The sequence below is a fragment of the Vulpes lagopus genome, chromosome X (assembly GCF_018345385.1).
Source record: "Vulpes lagopus strain Blue_001 chromosome X, ASM1834538v1, whole genome shotgun sequence".
Lineage (NCBI taxonomy): Eukaryota > Metazoa > Chordata > Mammalia > Carnivora > Canidae > Vulpes > Vulpes lagopus.
Genome location: NC_054848.1, coordinates 13,185,397 through 13,204,999, shown reverse-complemented (window position 1 = coordinate 13,204,999; position 19,603 = coordinate 13,185,397). Strand labels below are relative to the sequence as shown.

Sequence of the window (19,603 nt, the reverse complement as noted above, 5' to 3'; positions counted from 1 at the left end):
CACAGAGACCTGGCAGGCCAGAAAGGGCTGGCAGGATATATTCAGGGTCCTAAATGAAAAGAACATGCAACCAAGAATACTTTATCCAGCAAGGCTTTCATTCAAAATGGAAGGAGAGATAAAGAGCTTCCAAGACAGGCAGGAACTGAAAGAATATGTAACCTCCAAACCAGCTCTGCAAGAAATTTTAAGGGGGACTCTTAAAATTCCCCTTTAAGAAGAAGTTCAGTGGAACAATCCACAAATACAAGGACTGAATAGATATGATGACACTAAACTCATATCTATCAATAGTAACTCTGAACGTGAACGGGCTTAATGACCCCATCAAAAGGCGCAGGGTTTCAGACTGGATAAAAAAGCAGGACCCATCTATTTGCTGTCTACAAGAGACTCATTTTAGACAGAAGGACACCTACAACCTGAAAATAAAAGGTTGGAGAACCATTTACCATTCAAATGGTCCTCAAAGGAAAGCAGGGGTAGCCATCCTTATATCAGATAAATTAAAATTTAACCCGAAGACTATAGTGAGAGATGAAGAGGGACACTATCTCATACTCAAAGGATCTATCCAACAAGAGGACTTAACAATCCTCAATATATATGCCCCGAATGTGGGAGCTGCCAAATATTTAAACCAATTAATAACCAAACTGAAGAAATACTTTGATAATAATACACTTATACTTGGTGACTTCAATCTAGCTCTCTCTACACTAGATAGGTCTTCTAAGCACAACATATCCAAAGAAACGAGAGCTTTAAAGGATACACTGGACCAGATGGATTTCACAGATATCTACAGAACTTTACATCTAAACTCAACTGAATACACATTCTTCTCAAATGCACATGGAACTTTCTCCAGAATAGACCACATACTGGGTCACAAATCGGGTCTGAACCGATACCAAAAGATCGGGATAGTCCCCTGTATATTCTCAGACCATAATGCCTTGAAATTAGAACTTAATCACAACAAGAAGTTTGGAAGGACCACAAACACATGGAGGTTAAGGACCATCCTGCTAAAAGATGAAAAGGTCAACCAGGAAATTAAGGAAGAATTAAAAAGATTCATGGAAACTAATGAGAATGAAGATACAACCGTTCAAAATCTTTGGGATGCAGCAAAAGCAGTCCTGAGGGGGAAATACATCGCAATACAAGCATCCATTCAAAAACTGGAAAGATCTCAAATTCAAAAGCTCACCTTACACATAAAGGAACTAGAGAAAAAGCAACAAATAGACCCCACCCCCAGCAGAAGAAGACAGTTAATTAAAATTCGAGCAGAACTCAATGATATCGAGACCAAAAGAACTGTGGAACAGATCAACAGAACCAGGAGTTGGTTCTTTGAAAGAATTAATAAGATAGATAAACCATTAGCCAACCTTATTAAAAAGAAGAGAGAGAAGACTCAAATTGATAAAATCATGAATGAGAAAGGAGAGATCACTACCAACACCAAGGAAATACAAACGATTTTAAAAACATATTATGAATAGCTGTACGCCAATAAATTAGGAAATCTAGAAGAAATGGACGCATTCCTGGAAAGCCACAAACTACCAAAACTGGAGCAGGAAGAAACAGAAAACCTGAACAGGCCAATAACCAGGGAGGAAATTGAAGCAGTCATCAAAAACCTCCCAAGACTCAAGAGTCCAGGGCCAGATGGCTTCCCAGGGGAATTCTATCAAACGTTTAAAGAAGAAATCATACCTATTCTACTAAAGCTGTTTGGAAAGATAGAAAGAGATGGAGTACTTCCGAATTCGTTCTATGAGGCCAGCATCACCTTAATTCCAAAACCAGACAAAGACCCCACCAAAAAGGAGAATTACAGACCAATATCCCTGATGAACATGGATGCAAAAATTCTCAACAAGATACTAGCCAATAGGATCCAACAACACATTAAGAAAATTATTCACCATGACCAAGTAGGATTTATCCCTGGGACGCAAGGCTGGTTCAACACTCGTAAAACCATCAATGTGATTCATCCTATCAGCAAGAGAAAAACCAAGAACCATATGATACTCTCATTAGATGCAGAGAAAGCATTTGACAAAATACAGCATCCATTCCTGATCAAAACCCTTCAGAGTGTTGGGATAGAGGGAACTTTCCTCGACATCTTAAAAGCCATTTACGAAAAGCCCACAGCAAATATCATTCTCAATGGGGAAGCACTGGGAGCCTTTCCCCTAAGATCAGGAACAAGACAGGGATGTCCACTCTCACCACTGCTGTTCAACATAGTTCTGGAAGTCCTCGCCTTAGCAATCAGACAACAAAAAGACATTAAAGGCATTCAAATTGGCAAAGAAGAAGTCAAACTCTCCCTCTTCACCGATGACATGATACTCTACATAGAAAACCCAAAAGCCTCCACCCCAAGATTGCTAGAACTCATACAGCAATTTGGTAGCGTGGCAGGATACAAAATCAATGCCCAGAAATCAATGGCATTTCTATACACTAACAATGAGACTGAAGAAAGAGAAATTAAGGAGTCAATCCCATTTACAATTGCACCCAAAAGCATAAGATACCTAGGAATAAACCTAACCAAAGAGGTAAAAGATCTATACCCTAAAAACTATAGAACACTTCTGAAAGAAATTGAGGAAGACACAAAGAGATGGAAAAATATTCCATGCTCATGGATTGGCAGAATTAATATTGTAAAAATGTCAATGTTACCCAGGGCAATTTACACGTTTAATGCAATCCCTATCAAAATACCATGGACTTTCTTCAGAGAGTTAGAACAAATTATTTTAAGATTTGTGTGGAATCAGAAAAGACCCCGAATAGCCAGGGGAATTTTAAAAAAGAAAACCATAGCTGGGGGCATCACAATGCCAGATTTCAGGTTGTACTACAAAGCTGTGGTCATCAAGACAGTGTGGTACTGGCACAAAAACAGACACATAGATCAATGGAACAGAATAGAGAACCCAGAAGTGGACCCTGAAATGTATGGTCATCTAATATTCGATAAAGGAGGAAAGACTATCCATTGGAAGAAAGACAGTCTCTTCAATAAATGGTGCTGGGAAAATTGGACATCCACATGCAGAAGAATGAAACTGGACCACTCTCTTTCACCATACACAAAGATAAACTCAAAATGGATGAGAGATCTAAATGTGAGACAAGAGTCCATCAAAATCATAGAAGAGAACACAGGCAACACCCTCTTTGAACTCGGCCACAGTAACTTCTTGCAAGATACATCCACAAAGGCAAAAGAAACAAAAGCAAAAATGAACTACTGGGACTTCATCAAGATAAGAAGCTTTTGCACAGCAAAGGATACAGTCAACAAAACCAAAAGACAACCTACAGAATGGGAGAAGATATTTGCAAATGACATATCAGATAAAGGGCTAGTTTCCAAAATCTATAAAGAACTTATTAAACTCAGCACCAAAGAAACAAACAATCCAATCATGAAATGGGCAAAAGACATGAAGAGAAATCTCACAGAGGAAGACATGGACATGGCCAACATGCACATGAGAAAATGCTCTGCATCACTTGCCATCAGGGAAATACAAATCAAAACCACAATGAGATACCACCTCACACCAGTGAGAATGGGGAAAATTAACAAGGCAGGAAACAACAAATGTTGGAGAGGATGCGGAGAAAAGGGAACCCTCTTACACTGTTGGTGGGAATGTGAACTGGTGCAGCCACTCTGGAAAACTGTGTGGAGGTTCCTCAAAGAGTTAAAAATAGACCTGCCCTACGACCCAGCAATTGCACTGTTGGGGATTTACCCCAAAGATTCAGATGCAATGAAACGTCGGGACACCTGCACCCCGATGTTTCTAGCAGCAATGGCCACAATAGCCAAACTGTGGAAGGAGCCTCGGTGTCCATCGAAAGATGAATGGATATAGAAGATGTGGTTTATGTATACAATGGAATATTACTCAGCAATTAGAAACGACAAATACCCACCATTTGCTTCAACGTGGATGGAATTGGAGGGTATTATGGTGAGTGAAGTAAGTCAATTAGAGAAGGACAAACAGTGTATGTTCTCATTCATTTGGGGAATATGAATAATAGTGAAAGGGAATATAAAGGAAGGGAAAAGAAATGTTGGGAAATATCAGGAAGGGAGACAGAACATAAAGACTCCTAACTCTGGGAAACGAACTAGGGGTGGTGGAAGGGGAGGAGGGCGGGTGTTGGAGGGGAATGGGTGACGGGCACTGAGGTGGACACTTGACGGGATGAGCACTGGGTGTTTTTCTGTATGTTGGTAAATTGAACACCAATAAAAATTAATTAAAAAATAAATAAATAAATAAATAAATAAATAAATAAATAAATAAAAAATGGGCAGAAGACATGAACAGACATTTCTCCAAAGAAGACATCCAGATGGCCAACAGACACATGAAATAATCCTCAACATCACTCATCATCAGGGAAATGCCGAATCATCTCTCAGAATGGCTAAAATCAAGAAGGCAAGAAACAACAAGTGTTGGCAAGGATGTGGAGAAAAAGGAACCCTCACACACTATTGGTGGAAACACTAACTGGTGTAGCCACTGTGGAATACAGTATGGAGGTTCCTCAAAAAACTAAAAATAGAACTATGCTAGGACCCAGCAATCGCACTGCTGGGTATTTACCTAAAAAAATATAAAAACACCAATTCAAAGGGATTGGTTTATTGGAGCATTATTTACAATAGCCAAATTGTGGAAGCAACCCCAAGTGCCCACAGATAGATAGATGAATGGATAAAGATGGGGGTGTGAGTGAGTATGTGTGTATGTATACACACACACACACACACACACACACACACACACACACAATTATTCAGCCACAAAAAGGAATGAAATTCTGCCATGGGCAACAAGATGGATAGAGGCAGAGTATAATGATGAGTGAAATAAGTCAGTCAGAGAAAGAAAAATATCATATGATCTCACTCATATGTGGAATTTAAGAAACAAAACAAGCAAAGGGGAAGAAAAGAGAGACAGAGACACAAACGAAGACACAGACTCTTAACTCTAGAGAACAAAATGATTGTTACTAGGGGGGAGTTGGAAGGTAAGTGAAATAGATGATGGGGATTAAAGAGTAGACTCACCATGATGAAAAAAATTAAATTAAAATTTAAAAAAGGAGGGCAGCCCAGGTGGCTCTGCAGTTTAGCGTCGCCTTCAGCCCAGGGCGTGATCCTGGAGACCCGGGATCAAGTCCCACATCAGGCTCCCTGCGTGGGGCCTGCTTCTCCCTCTGCCTGTGTCTCTGCCTCTCTCTCTCTGTGTCTCTCATTAATAAATAAATAAAATCTTTTAAAAAATTAAAAAAAGGAACACCCTCACTGCAATGCCAAAATCAATGCACCAATTTTGCAGACTGCAGATATTCATTATGGGATATGAATAGCCTATACTTACTTCTACATCCCTCCCATTATCTAGTTTAGTTGTAGATTTGGGCCACTAAGCTACTAAATTATAGACAGAGCACCATCTTATTTCTCACACACCTATGAGCATCTGGCATGTTTTCACATCAGGAAAGAATCCTGTAGACAGCCATACAGGTATTCAATCATTTCACTGTTATTTTGGTATGTGGCACTAGCACTATGTTGTTTCACGTAAGAAATGCTTATGAATAATCACTATCTCCAATTCTCCCATCAGGAATCAAGATCTGCTGCTCCAGAAGGGCATTTTTCCTTGGAATTTTGCTCTTTGCTTGGAGAAGGCCAGGAGAAAGTGAGAAGTCAGCAGTAAGAGGAGATTTTGATGAGGCTGCAGACTTCCAGTACCACTGCACTAACATGCCCACCCCAATCCTTGCCGGTTAGGTCAAGGGGACCTGTCTCCTCTACCAAGCCCTCAGTCAAGGCAGCCTGAGATCAGATGAGAAACAGATGTGCCAAGATCTGGGGCTGAATTCAAGGAATGCTTTAGATAACGAGGCTACAGATTAGAAATGCAAAAAGAGTGTAGATTATGGAGGCAGACAGACCTGGGCTCAAATCTGGGATGGTCACTTGGGCCACTTCATTTCTGAACCATCAGCTCTCCACCTAAAAGGCAGTGCCATGGCCCACAGGGCTCTGCCTACCTCTCCAGCTTCTTCTCCCTCCTTCTCCAGGCTCTGGCAACACTGGCCTTCTTTCAGGTCTTAGACTATGTCTCCTATTGTGTGCTGTATACGTGGTGTACTGGATCACTCAATACCCACTCCATCTCCTCTTAGCATAACTGCACTGCAAATGCTGGCTATGTTAAAGTACATTATCCAAATACCTTTGCTGCTAGAGTGCCAGAAGGAACTTAGGTTCTCACTAAAGACACCCATGGAAGGCTGATTCAAAACAAGTCACATGGTAAAAGAGGCAGGGAACAAAGCATTTGCTTGGCGGGCCTGGGTCATACACAGTGTAGAGCTGCAGCTCAGAGCTATGGCAGCAGTTTCCCAGCTCTGTAGCTTCCTGACTGTGGCAAAGGCAAAGCTCTCTCAGCCATCCAGCCATTCAGTCCTACTGTGTGGTTTGGGGAATTGTTCCTTCAAACTCAGAAGTCAGTCAGAATCTTCTGCCCTTCCAAAGATCTATCTAGTAGAGCTTCCACCCTCTTATTAGAAATCCCTATTTGGGCAGCCCCAGTGGTGCAGCGGTTTAGTGCTGCCTGCAGCCTGGGGTGTGCTCCTGGAGACCTGGGATCGAGTCCCATGTCAGGCTTCCTGCATGGAGCCTGCTTCTCCCTCTGTCTGTGTCTCTGCCTTTCTCTCTCTCTCTCTCTCTTCCTGTGTCTCTATGAGTAAATAAACAAAATCTTTAAAAAAAAGAAATCCCTATTTGCTTAAGCTAGCCAGAGTACATTCTGTTGTTCACAATAAAACCCTGACCAGTGCACACCCTTAGTCTAGACTCTTCCCACTCAGCCAGCCACCCCTCTCCTCACCTCCCAGGGAGAATACCAATGGACCCAGGAGCTAAAACGGTGCTGTTGTAAAGGAGTCTTCCAAATTTATACCCAAGTATATACCAACTAACTGAGACCAAGAGGTCTTGGGGAATATGCTAGAAACAACCACCACTCTCTTTTCCAGCTTTAAATAGTACTATCTGGGACCAGTTGTTCAATTGGGTATTTACATCTGAGACAGTAAACCAGAGGTGCTCCTATCTACCAAACCAATGTGGGCCCTAGCTACTACCAAGAAAGTTCTGGATACCAAAAGGCCCACACCTGTGGGGAAAGCAATGCTGACTCCACAAAGAAAATGTGCTCATTTGCTTTCATCAGTAGTCTACCCGACCTGTTAAGCACTATATGGAAGCTAGAATTCTCATGTGTACCAGATCCTCCATTTTTACCCTCCGTCCACCCTACTATCTCCAACCATGGATTCTGTAAAGCCTTAAGGCAGCACCCCCATTGAATCCTAGTATTTACTGAATTTTTTTCCCATAAAAATCCTTCTGTTTCAATGCCAGGTACCCTGTTCTTATATCCTAGAATCACCTCTCTTTCAATGATCTAGTATCTTTTTACTATTCTCATCTTGTAACACAAAACAGTTTTCATGTAGAAGTGCTTCCTAACAAAGAAACTAAGCAACTACCATCACTTTAATTGTTAAGAAGCAAGGGCAGATAGAGTAGATGATAAGCACCTGAAGAATATAACGAAAGACGGCTAAAAAAAAGTAAATTTCAGTATCAATTGAAATAAAGTGTTTCAAAAATAAGGGAAAGAGAATTAGAAGTAGGTGAAGGAAATAAGTAGGAAGGAGACTTGACACAATGAAAAACAGGACCTCTTTGTGGTAATAGTGACTAATTGGGAATCTGTTGAGTCCTAGGTAGTAGACTAAGTGAAGTAGAACACATCAACCTTTTTACCCCTCAAGGAAATGGTAAAACTCCAGCTAAGGTTTGAAATCAAATATGGAAGGAATCTGGTAAAACAAGATGTCCAGAACAAGGCACATACATTCTTATAAAATTTATCAAACCTGTTCTTCCTGTTACACACAAAGACAAACACACATATATGCTTTCTCACCCTCTTCCTGCTCCTCCTCCCCCTCCCTCTCCCTCAGCCACTTCTATTTCAGTCAGAGGAAGGGAATTTAGCAATGCTAAGAGGTCAACACACACAGGATGTATTAACATTCACCATCCCTAATAAGAGAAGATTTTCCTAGCCCCAATCTCCACCCATAAACTAAGTAATTCAACTTTCTGCCCTAAAGGTATAAAAAAGAAATTCCTGTTGCTGGAGGGCCTTAGGGTGCTCCAGAACCAGGAAAGGCTAGGTTCCTAACCTCCTACAAGGGCCTTGGGTGCCCAGGACATCCTCTCAACCACACAAGGAGCAGTTTTCCATATACACTGCAACCTCTCACTCATCCAAAGGAAGAGAGACACCAGCTTCTGGTTTCAGACTGGCAGGAATGACAAACCAGTAAGAAAACACTGATAACTCAAAAAAACGGCATAGGATATGAAGTGATTTACTGAAAAGGAAACACAAATGTCTCATAAATGTAATATATTCCACTTCACTAATAAAGAGAAATGTTAATTAAACCTACACCTAGATTTTTTTTAAAAACTACACTGAGATACCATTTTTCACCTATCAGATTTGGCAAAGATGTGTAAGGTTTTTAGGACATTGTGTTAGCACAAGTATGGGAAAACAAACACTTTCATATATTGTTGGTAAATGTGTGAACTGATAGTTTCCAATTTGAAAATCTCGATCAAAAATAAAAGTGTGTAGACATTTCACCCAATTGTTCCATTTCTAAGAACTGGTGTGTGCTTGCTTGTGCGCGAGCTCTCTATAGATAGATAGATACATACATACATACATAGATCTATATATGCATATATACATATGCAAACAATGCTCTGATTGCAAGTTCCATACGCTGATCAGAAGGAGCTGATCCATAAATGATTTATAGAAGATATACACAATAAAATACCATTATCTCAAAAAAAACCAAAAGATGAGAACCATTATAGAATATTAAAGTTTACTGCTAAGTAAAATATGCAAGTATATAACAGATGTATATAGTATGCTATCATATATATATAAAGGTAGAACTCTATGTTTTACACCTATTACGTGTAGTTACATATAAGAATGCCTCTGTTAACTTGTATATGCGTAAAATAGTCCTAAAGCAATACAAAAGAAATGTGTCCTATTATCTGCCTCTTGGGTAGGGAACTGGATGGCCAGTGAAGGGTCTGGGAGGGATACTTTTCATTCTGCACCCCTTTGTATTTTTTAATTTTTGATGATTTTTTTAAGTTTTGAATTGCCTTAAGAACAAGGGTATTTGAAAGCTCACAACCCATGATCCAAAAAAACAAAAACAAAAAACACCAGTATGGTGTTTAATGTAGAATCTGAAACTAGCAAGCAGTACCTTAGCCTGCTTTCACTGTGACCAAGTAAAGAGGGCAAGCATCAGTAGGTGGTTGCTTAGCTCTAGTCCCTCATAACATCTGCGTGGGTTTCTTCAGTGGCTCATGAGCCCACTAGTTTGACTACAAGATGCGAAGTACTAAAAAGGGCAAGAACTAAATGTGGAGTGGTGTTATGCGGAAGTGTGCCCAGGGACACTTCGCAGGGGGGCAATATCACAGTTCTCAGACAAGGAGAGGGGAGAGATTCCAAAATAAGGAAGGAAAAAAAATGCCTGTGGTTTCACTAAACACAACACAACAAAAACAATGCCCACCCAAGCCAAATGACCATGAAAGAGCCCCCCACCCCCCATGGGCCCGACCTGCCACACAGGCCATTCCTCTGGGCTGAGGACCAGGTAAGAGAAGCAGAGTGTATCAGACAGTATGAAGAGGCCCCTTGTTGACCTGCTTCTTTCTTCTCCACACTCAAAGAGCAACTTGCTCATGACTTGTCTCTAAACCACCTCACTCAATCCCATCCCAATCTTCCAGCCACAGCCTCTACACCCTGCTCTCCTCACCCCACATCATGCTAGTCCCATCCATCCATAAAATGCCTTTCACCATAAAAGCCTTCCCAGTGCAGCAATAGCCTCCCAGAAAATCTAATTCTTCCTGTTCTCATCAAAATGACTACAATGAACAATTTATAGTAGATAGCCATTCTCTTCGGACTTATGCCACCAGCATACCAACAAAACCTCAGGGTATTCTTCCTTTCACCATCCTTTACATACTTCTTTTCTATTTAGAACCATTCCAAATGGAGGCAAGGAACAGAGAGAATGTGCTTCTGGCCATAAGTATATACAGTTAAGTTCAAGGTGGGATGGGGGGCATGATAAGAAATTGAAGGAGACAACTAATTTAAATAAATTTTTTCAAGTCACAGACTTTTAGATTAATACGGTGGCTGGCTACCAATGTCTAACAATGTCTGCCTATTCATTACAAAACTTCCATCACAAATATAGCCAAAACCCCCAAGTAAAATGGCAGAGTGATGAAGTTCCCTAAATTCTGTTTATTAGTTTTTTGTCTTTGAAGTAATAAAGACAAGTGAGTACTGAAAATTTACCCCAGAAGACTATTACAAGTTCACTCTTCCAGCAAAAGAAGAAAATATCATAGCATGTTTATTTAAGGTGCAAAAAGTGAGTATGTTTTGATTTAAAATAAAAGATAAATTTTTTCTAGGGGGATCTGCCTGGAAGGATATTTCATTTGCCAAACCTAACTCTGTAAAGTCAGGTAAAAATATATTACATGTATTTTTTATATGTGTGTATATCCATATACATGTATATGTATATACAAATATACATATATATATGAATACCTATATTTGTTTATATGTGCATAAAATACTCCTGGAATGGTACAAAAGAAACAGACAATACCAGTTGCCTCTGGAATGTGCAACCAATAAAGACTGAATGCCCAACCTCTAGCTGAGCTTACAGATGAGTAATGAACCATTTTGAAGAATGAAAAAGCAGAAACTTCACATATACAAGAAATATTAGAAAATTCTCAAACTTAATGTTATCAATGGGAAAAGAGCATACATTAATTGAAACAAAGGAGAAAACAAAGAAGACAAAAGCCAGGATGGAGAGTAAGGTTCCACATAGAGAACACTATCAGGAAACAACAGTAGTTCTGTGTGGCTGGAGTATGGAGGGAGAGAAGTGAGCTACTGTGGCTAAAAGGGTATTAAGCAGGGGCGAACACCCGGGCCCTGAGAGCCATGTTCAGGAATATAGGTGATATGAAGAGAGGAGTAGGCAGAGAGTGACAGGTCTCAATCAAGGGAGTACGGTGATTAGATATGTATTTTTAAGATTTGAAGAGGCCAAAAAGGGAAGCAAAGAAAAAGAGAGGCTAATACAATAGATTCAATGACAGAGGAAGATGGCCTGAACCAAAGAAATGCAGAGTAATGGACAGGTAAGAGAGGCACTGAGAAAGTGAAATGGTCAGGACCTGGTAACTAAGTGGGTAGAAGAGCCAAGACATGAGTCAAATACAGAGACCAGCATTCTGGTCTATGCTGATAGATGGACAGAGCCAGGAATGGAAGGGTGAAAGCTGACTTTGTGGGAAAGACATGTTAGTTTAAACTTACAGTGGGACATCTGAGTGAGGGTATCTGCTGGATGTGGTCATAAGCATCCATATAGCTAAAGAAGAAGAGAGTGAGAAGGACCCAGGCATCACCAACATGTGAGGCGCTGGTGGAAGGAGGAGAATGGAAAAAGAAGATTAGGAAGAGGTAGTCATAGAAGCAGTAAGAAAACTAGGAAAGGATGGCATCATGGATGCCAAACAACGAGAGCATGTCAAGAAGGTGGTCAGTGTCAAAGCTGCTATGGGGTCAATGAAACAAGGACTTAATCCAAGGTAGGTTCCAGCAACCATGGCAAAGCAGAGGCAGTGGAGTATAGTGGGAGCAAAAGGAACAAATCTAAATCCCACACCAGCAAATTACAAATATAGATGGTATAATTTGTGAAAAAGTAAACCACAAAATGACCTATAAACGCATGATAAACAGATGAATCGGGAAAGAAGACTTAGGATTTCTTTAAAAATCACTGTCAACCATTCACCAATATAGGATATGCTCAGTATCTGAAATTTTAAGAGAAAAAACATCCAACCTTGAACAACAACAACAAAAAAGCAAGAAGGAAGGAAGGCAGGCAGGCAGGCAGGCAGGCCAGCCTAAAATATCAGGCAAAAAAAAAATTATTCATTCCAATATTTGGGTGCTTAATTTGGCACAAGCATCTCTCTCTAAAATGGCAAGCTCGGGCAGCCCGGGTGGCTCAGCGGTTTAGCGCCTGCCTTCAGCCCATGGCATGATCCTGGAGTCCCGGGATCGAGTCCCACGTCGGGCTCCCTGCATGGAGCCTGCTTCTCCAGTGTAATTTCCATTCACAGCAGTGTAATGACATATTTACTTTGCAATGGTTTGATTATTGGCCACCTCGTTCAATTGCCTATAAGCTCTAGGAGGGCAGGGGCTGGGAATGTTAAATCTTGTTTTTTGTATCCTCAACACAGTACCCAGAACTTAATAGGTGTTTAGTAAACATCAGTTGAATAAAGTACCCATGAAGCATATCTATCAGCAGGAAACATGGACCCAGAGATTAGAAGTCACAAGACACCAATCCATGTAAAAACCCATGGCATCCCATCTAGGGAACTAGGCAGAAAGGGTCTGGTGAGCCCTTTCTGACCACTGCAAAGTTCATGATTTACTGCCTGTTTGACCACCATTCTAACAATTCAGGATTAGGTCTCTACAGCACTAGGATACACTCTGCACAGACATGCACAGCCACATCCTGGAGAATTTTGTGGATGAATCCCAGTCCTTCCAATTCCTCTCCTAATGTAACCATCATTCCACAGTAAGTGTGATTCTTGTGTTTAAAGACATATTTTTATACCACAGGACCTCTAAACATAGCCAACTACTACATCTGGGGCTCAACTAAAGAAACAGCTCTTTGTTCCAACTTAGGGGTGAAAGTGAGCTCTACTGGACCTAGGAGAGAATGGCATCTTGGCTCTCCAATACGGTTCCAGTAAGGGATCTTCCAGAATATTTTTTTACTACACCCAGTGCTTGTTTATGTAGCAAGTCCAAAACCTAGCCTCCCTATAATATGGAACTCTAATGAATAGCAAAATATTTTAAAGTGCAGATTTTGACACTAGGCAGACCCAGCTTCAAATTCAGGTTCTGCCACTTACCAGTTATGAATAAAACTTTAGACCCATTACCTGACCTCTCTCGGCCACAGTTAAGTCATCTACACTAATAGATAGAACAGTACCTAGATCTTACAGTTGTAGGAAGCATTAAATATAAATATACAGGATATGGCTAAGTTATTATCCTTAAGAAAGTTCTTTGTACACAGATAAAATTCTGTCTATAACACAGTTCTGGGCCTAACAGATTGCCCCATTCACAGAGCATATTCAGTTAAGTACCACAATCATCCTTAGCCTTTGTCTATTCTGTTTGAGACTTAGCACCTCAATTCCTTATGGAAATATCTGACACCACCCTTCTATTCTGAGTAGAACTGCCTGTGAATAAGTGATCCTTTTTCCTAAGTTGGATAACGAAATGTCATACAAACCACCCAACTTCCTCTTGTCTTTAGGGTCAGTGAACCCAGTTTTTTCATAATTCCTCTCAGGCAGACACACACACACACCAGCATGCACACACCCTTTTTTGAGAATATGACTTCCCCAGCACAGGACTCAGAGATACTACATAAGATAACAGTTGTAGACACGAAAATGATAAGCATTCTTTATCCAAAAGAAAACATTGGATAAAATTTTCTAAGCCACGAAAAACGGAGACATCACTTGTGATTCTGTCATAATATTCCTTTTATATCTACTATATGTAAGAAATAGTAGTCACTGCCATATGTAAAATAACTGTTCTCCAAACTGCACGCACTAGGCACTGAAAGAGAATATGGAAGAACTACCTCTGCCTTCCAAAAGCTTGCAGTGTAACTGGAGGCACAAAACAAAGGGCAACAGCTAAATTTGCACTGAATGAATGAATAATAATAATAATAATAAAGAATAAGGCAGAAATAAGATAGGCTATTTGGGAAAAAAAAATAAAGCACTCCTGAAAGAGATGCCTAATGATGTAGGTAGAAGGGCATTATAGACATACAAAAGACCAAGAACCAGCTTGGATTAGTCTAGAGACACTGAGAAAAGGGTAGAAACACACATTACAAAAAAAGATTTAGGAGAACAGGGGAGCCTGGCTGGCTCAGTCAGTAGTCTTATGAGACTCTTGATCTTGGGGTCATGAGTTCAAGCTCCACACTGAGGGTAGAATTCACTCTTAAAAAGATTTAGAAAAATATATAAGCAACAGAATAAGAAGTGCAATATTTGCATAAGGGGGCAGTTTTATATCTTCCTTGAAAAAAACATAGAGGATCCATCAAAAAGTCATGTCCCCATAGTCTCCCACATATGTGGCATAAAACATCACTTACCCGAATAAGGGAAGCCTTATGCCGAGGGGGCTTGGCTCCTGGGGCCCCTGACGAGGGTCCTTCAGGCTGGACAAGGGGCTGTCTAGCTTCATAAGGAGCTGAAAAAGCAGGAGGAAAAGTCAGCATAGTATAAAAAGATACTACTCAAAAATGATGATTTCACACTCAAACTGAGACTGTTCTTCAGGGAAGAATTAGCAAAGGAGTCAGAGTTTATCTACATTGGGCCACGTTGAACAAACAAACCTTGATGCCCCTGGGTACAATTTAGGGAAGCAATCTAAAGACATTCAACTGATTCATGAAAAGACAGGAAAATATTTACATCAAGTTGAGATTAGGAATAAATTAGAAAAGTGGAAAGGTAGGAACCTAAATTGGAACAGAAAACAATAACAACAGTCAGAAAAGTGCCATGTTATAAATGCTCAAATTTTAAATATCAGGTAACTTCTATATGTACCTGCTGGTTTAAAAGTCTTGCATTCATCATCCACCTTCTCAAGAAGCAAGAAAATAAATATGCATTTTCAACACTAAGAATCGTTATTATTAATTTTTCAAAAATAAATGTCACAGTCTTCTTTCCCTTATTGGAAAGAATGTAAAACCAAGTAGAGAAAAATACAGAAAGGAATAAATGTATTTTATGTTTATTATTTTATCTTTCAATAACCAAATGAAAAATACTTTTGCTGACTTTGAGAAAAGTTCTTACGCCACAAAAACAAATGCATTTTTTTAGTCCCTTTTATTTCCAGAACACTTCATAATGATCTTGCCAATATGGTAGGAAAATAGTTAAATATAATCAGGTAGTATTCAGCTCTAACACAAAGGAGAAATTATCACCCAAGATGAAACCTTTTTTTTTATTTTGTTTATTTATTAGAGACAGAGAGAGAGAGAGAGAGAGGCAGAGACACAGGCTCCATGCAGGGAGCCCTATGTGGGACTCAATCCCACGTCTCCAGGATCACCCTGGGCTGAAGGCAACGCTAAACCACTAAGCCACCGGGGCTGCCCAATAAAACCATTTTTGATGAACATTCCCGGTTAACAATTCAAGATTTTGTTTTGTTTTGTTTTTTATGATAGTCATACAGAGAGAGAGAGAGAGGCAGAGACACAGGCAGAGGGAGAAGCAGGCTCCATGCACCGGGAGCTCGACGTGGGATTCGATCCCGGGTCTCCAGGATCGCGCCCTGGGCCAAAGGAAGGCGCCAAACCACTGCGCCACCCAGGGATCCCCCAATTCAAGATTTTGGAAGTATATCAAGAAGTAAAAAGCTGGGGCACCTGGGGGGCTCAGTCGGTGAAGCATCTGACTCCAGCTCGGGTCATGCTCCCAGGGTCCAGGTATCCCCCTGCTCAGGGGGAGTCTGCTTGTCCCTCTCCCTCTCTCTGCTGCCCCTCTCCCTGGCTTATGCTCTCCGTCTCTCTCTCAAATAAATAAATAAAATATTTTTTTAAAAAAGTAAACTGCTTTCTTCCTAAAGCTTCCTTATAAGTAAAATTAGGTAGAGAGAACAGAGTAGAGCAGCTTGTTATGGCATTACCCTTAGCATACTTTGATCAGTTGAAAATAAAGGAGGTGTAAAAATACCATATCAAGAACAGCAAACCACTCTTGGGCTCACATCTGCTTTTTGTATTTCCTCCAAGGGACTGGAATACTACATTATAACACATTTAAAATACATTAGAACATCAAAAATCATCACCTGGAAAAGCATTAAGTAGATTTTCAGACCCTGCTAAGAATAAATAAAAATATACAAACTGCAAAAGACACCAACCCAAGAACATATAATCCAAATCTTAGGTAGGTTTCAGCTGGTAGGCAGGTGTTCCTTTGAAGAAGGATTTTTTAATTAAATTATTTTTTTATTTTTATTTAAATTCAATTAATTAACATATAGTGTATTATTAGTTTCAGAGGTAGAGTTCAGTCAAAGAAGGATTTTTTAAGATCATTCCATTTTGATAAAATACCCAATGCCAGAATTAAACTCTTAGTGCCAGAAGTTTTGAACCATAGTAATCTGTATCATGGTTGGGATACTAGTGATCATGAGCTTTTCCTGGGTAGCTATCCCTATGTTTCTGGTTCCCTTCAGAGGGAAGGAGCGTCTACTGCACAGGAGGAACACATATGCAAGGAAGCCACCTGGTTCATGGCTCCAGTCCCTTACTTACAAAGGGTCTTCCCTTGGAAGAGATAGACATATCTCATCAGTAAGGCCTTGAACAAAGACTCAGTTTCATGGGTGATCATTTTTTAAAAGGCCTGGCCTCAATGGCCTGGCCTTTCTTCCTACTCCTGTGGGAAGCCTGGATTGGCCTCACCTGCCTATGACTGAGAAAGTGAGTGTATGAAGCCCATCTGGTCACAAATCTAAAACATGCACTCCGATCAGCTTTGTCAGTACCAGAGCTGATAATCAGACCATCATCAGTCTGACTCTTGTCTCATTCCTCAGTTGGATCTCAACTCAGAAGGTAAAAAGGTGCTACTTACTGCCTCTGCTCTCCTTTCTCCCGAATAAAACCTGGAACATTTAATTCAATGCAAAAGAAATAATTCTTAGGTCCCCTTATGAGAGGTTTGATGAGGAACTAGAAATATCATCTTTCTCCAAAGGGAAGAATAAAAGATGAACCCTAAAGATTTCATCACTCTGAGATTGTCAAGCTAGAACAGAACCACTAGTAACTGCACAATAAAGACTCTATGTCTGCAGTCAACCCAATGAATGATATTCAGAAGGTAACTTTCAAGAATACTTAAGAGCTTCAAAAATTAAACAGGTACCAGATTCTAAAAACACAAAAGAAAACACTAGGCAACATTTGAGCACCTACAATGTGCCAGGAACTGTGCTCAGCACAGAGGTTTATGTAACATTCCTTATTTGATCCACAGGACAAACCTCCGAGGCAGATGTTATTCCATTTCACAGATAAAAGAAATTAAAACTCAGAGAAGTGACACACCCAGAGTCCCACAGGCCAGAAATGAAGGCTCACCAAGTCTACGTTTAGGCCCAGGACACTGACATCACAGCCCATGCTCTTAAGAGAGTACATTCCTAGGGTTGATATGTCAGAATAAGATGTGTAAGAAAAAACAGAACAGGTATCTTGATTTGGAGATAAGGCATTAGATATCAGAAGAAACAGATAAGATTTGAAAGCAGTTACCTCTGGAGATCAGAAATAGGTTGAGTGGGAAAAAGAACAGTTGTTTTCACTATAGGCATTTAAGTATTATTTAACTATACAGATTACTGTGATTTAAACATTTTTTTAAATATGGGTAGCAGTATCTGCCTCTGAGGGTTGTGCTAAGCAGCAAATAATGCACATGAAGATCTCTGCATGATGCCTGGCACACAAGTCTTAGCCACTGAATATTAGCTACATCCAGGAAGTTAGACTAGCAGGAGCGAGGAGAGAAATTGAAGAGGGGCTCTGAAGCCAACTGGTCTGGAGATCCTCAGTCTGATTTAAAACATACTCACATGCATTCCCCACTAGCCAGGAATCATGGCAGAATTTTAGACAGGAAAATGACCCCAGAAAAATGTACTCCTACAAAACTATTCCAGCAGCAAGACTCCTTTCTGAAAAGGAATAAATTAAGAATAACTCTAGGGGTGCTTGAGTGGCTTAGTTGGTTAAGCAGCTGCCTTCAGCTCAAGTCATGATCTCAGAGTCCTGAAATTGAGCCCCACATCAGGCTCCCTGCTCAGTGGGGAGTCTGCTTTGCTTTGCCCTCTCCCTCTGCCCCTCCTCCCCCTTACTCATGCTTGCTTGTGCTCTGTCGCAAATTAAAAAAAAAAAAAAAAAAGAGGGACACCTGGGTGGCTCAGAGGTTGAGGTCAGCTCAGGTTGTAATCCCAGGGTCCGGAATCAAGTCCCACATCAGGCTCCTTGCAGGGAGCCTGCTTCTCCCTCTGCTTATGTCTCTGCCTCTCTCTGCGTGTGTCTCTCATGAATAAATAAATAAAATCTTTTTAAAAAACAAAATAAAAGGGCAGCCCGGGTGGCTCAGTGGTTTAGTGCCGCCTTTAGCCCAGGGCGTGATCCTGGAGACCCGGGATCGAGTCCCACGTCAGGCTCCCTGCATGGAGCCTGCTTCTCCCTCTGCCTGTGCCTCTGCCTCTCTGTCTCTCATGAATAAATAAATAAAATCTTTTTTAAAAAATACAGTTAAGGGATCCCCGGGTGGCGCAGCGGTTTGGCACCTGCCTTTGGCCCAGGGCGCGATCCTGGAGACCCAGGATCGAATCCCACATCGGGCTCCTGGTGCATGGAGCCTGCTTCTCCCTCTGCCTGTGTCTCTGCCTCTCTCTATCTCTCTCTATCATAAACAAATAAAAATAAAAAAATTTAAAAAAATACAGTTAAAAAAACAAAATAAAAAATAAAAATAAAGAGTAACTCTAGAATGTTTACTACTACAGTCACTAAGATTCAATAGGTTTTAGATAAGCTTCTCTGGAGATCAAAGAGAAGATGGAGTACAGAAACAGGAAAGAGAATCCTCAGTTTGTCAGATGGGTTGATGGCATGGTGAAGGCAATAGAGAGTTATGAAACAGATGGAAAAGAGCATGGAAGCCTTAAGAAAAACTGAGTTCTGAAAATGTGGGGAGAGAGAGAATGAAGACATGTGGGATTCTCTTAATTCTTGACCTAAGGATAAATGACAGAAAGGGAAGCAGACAGGCAAAGAAAATCCTCTAGGGGAGAATCTACAGACATTATAAAAACAAGAGTGAACAAGCTTTGAAGTGAGTATTATAAATTAGAAGTAAAAAATCACAAGACTGAACCAAGTTGCAGATAGACAAACTCTCCCCTCCTTTGACTTACAGAAGACTGAATGGCACCTGTCAACATTTTACTTCTGAATGACCTAGTTTCCAGCTACAGGGACCTAACAGACTTCTAATCAATGGCTAGACCCAAAAACTCAAATTCTTTGAGATACAGGCAACTGACTGTTCACTCAGACTCCTCTT

The 19,603-nt window shown here is 40.5% G+C and overlaps 1 protein-coding gene across 6 annotated transcripts in view; it reads right to left on the bottom strand.

Annotated features, from left to right (window-relative positions):
• REPS2 (RALBP1 associated Eps domain containing 2) overlaps positions 1-19,603 on the bottom strand; it is a 227,493-nt gene that overhangs the window by 127,069 nt on the left and 80,821 nt on the right. For all 6 annotated transcript variants that reach the window (XM_041740770.1, XM_041740772.1, XM_041740771.1 and 3 more), the window contains exon 5: positions 14,575-14,672. In XM_041740770.1, coding sequence (XP_041596704.1) covers positions 14,575-14,672 — 98 coding nt within the window. The remainder of the gene's footprint in view (positions 1-14,574; positions 14,673-19,603) is intronic.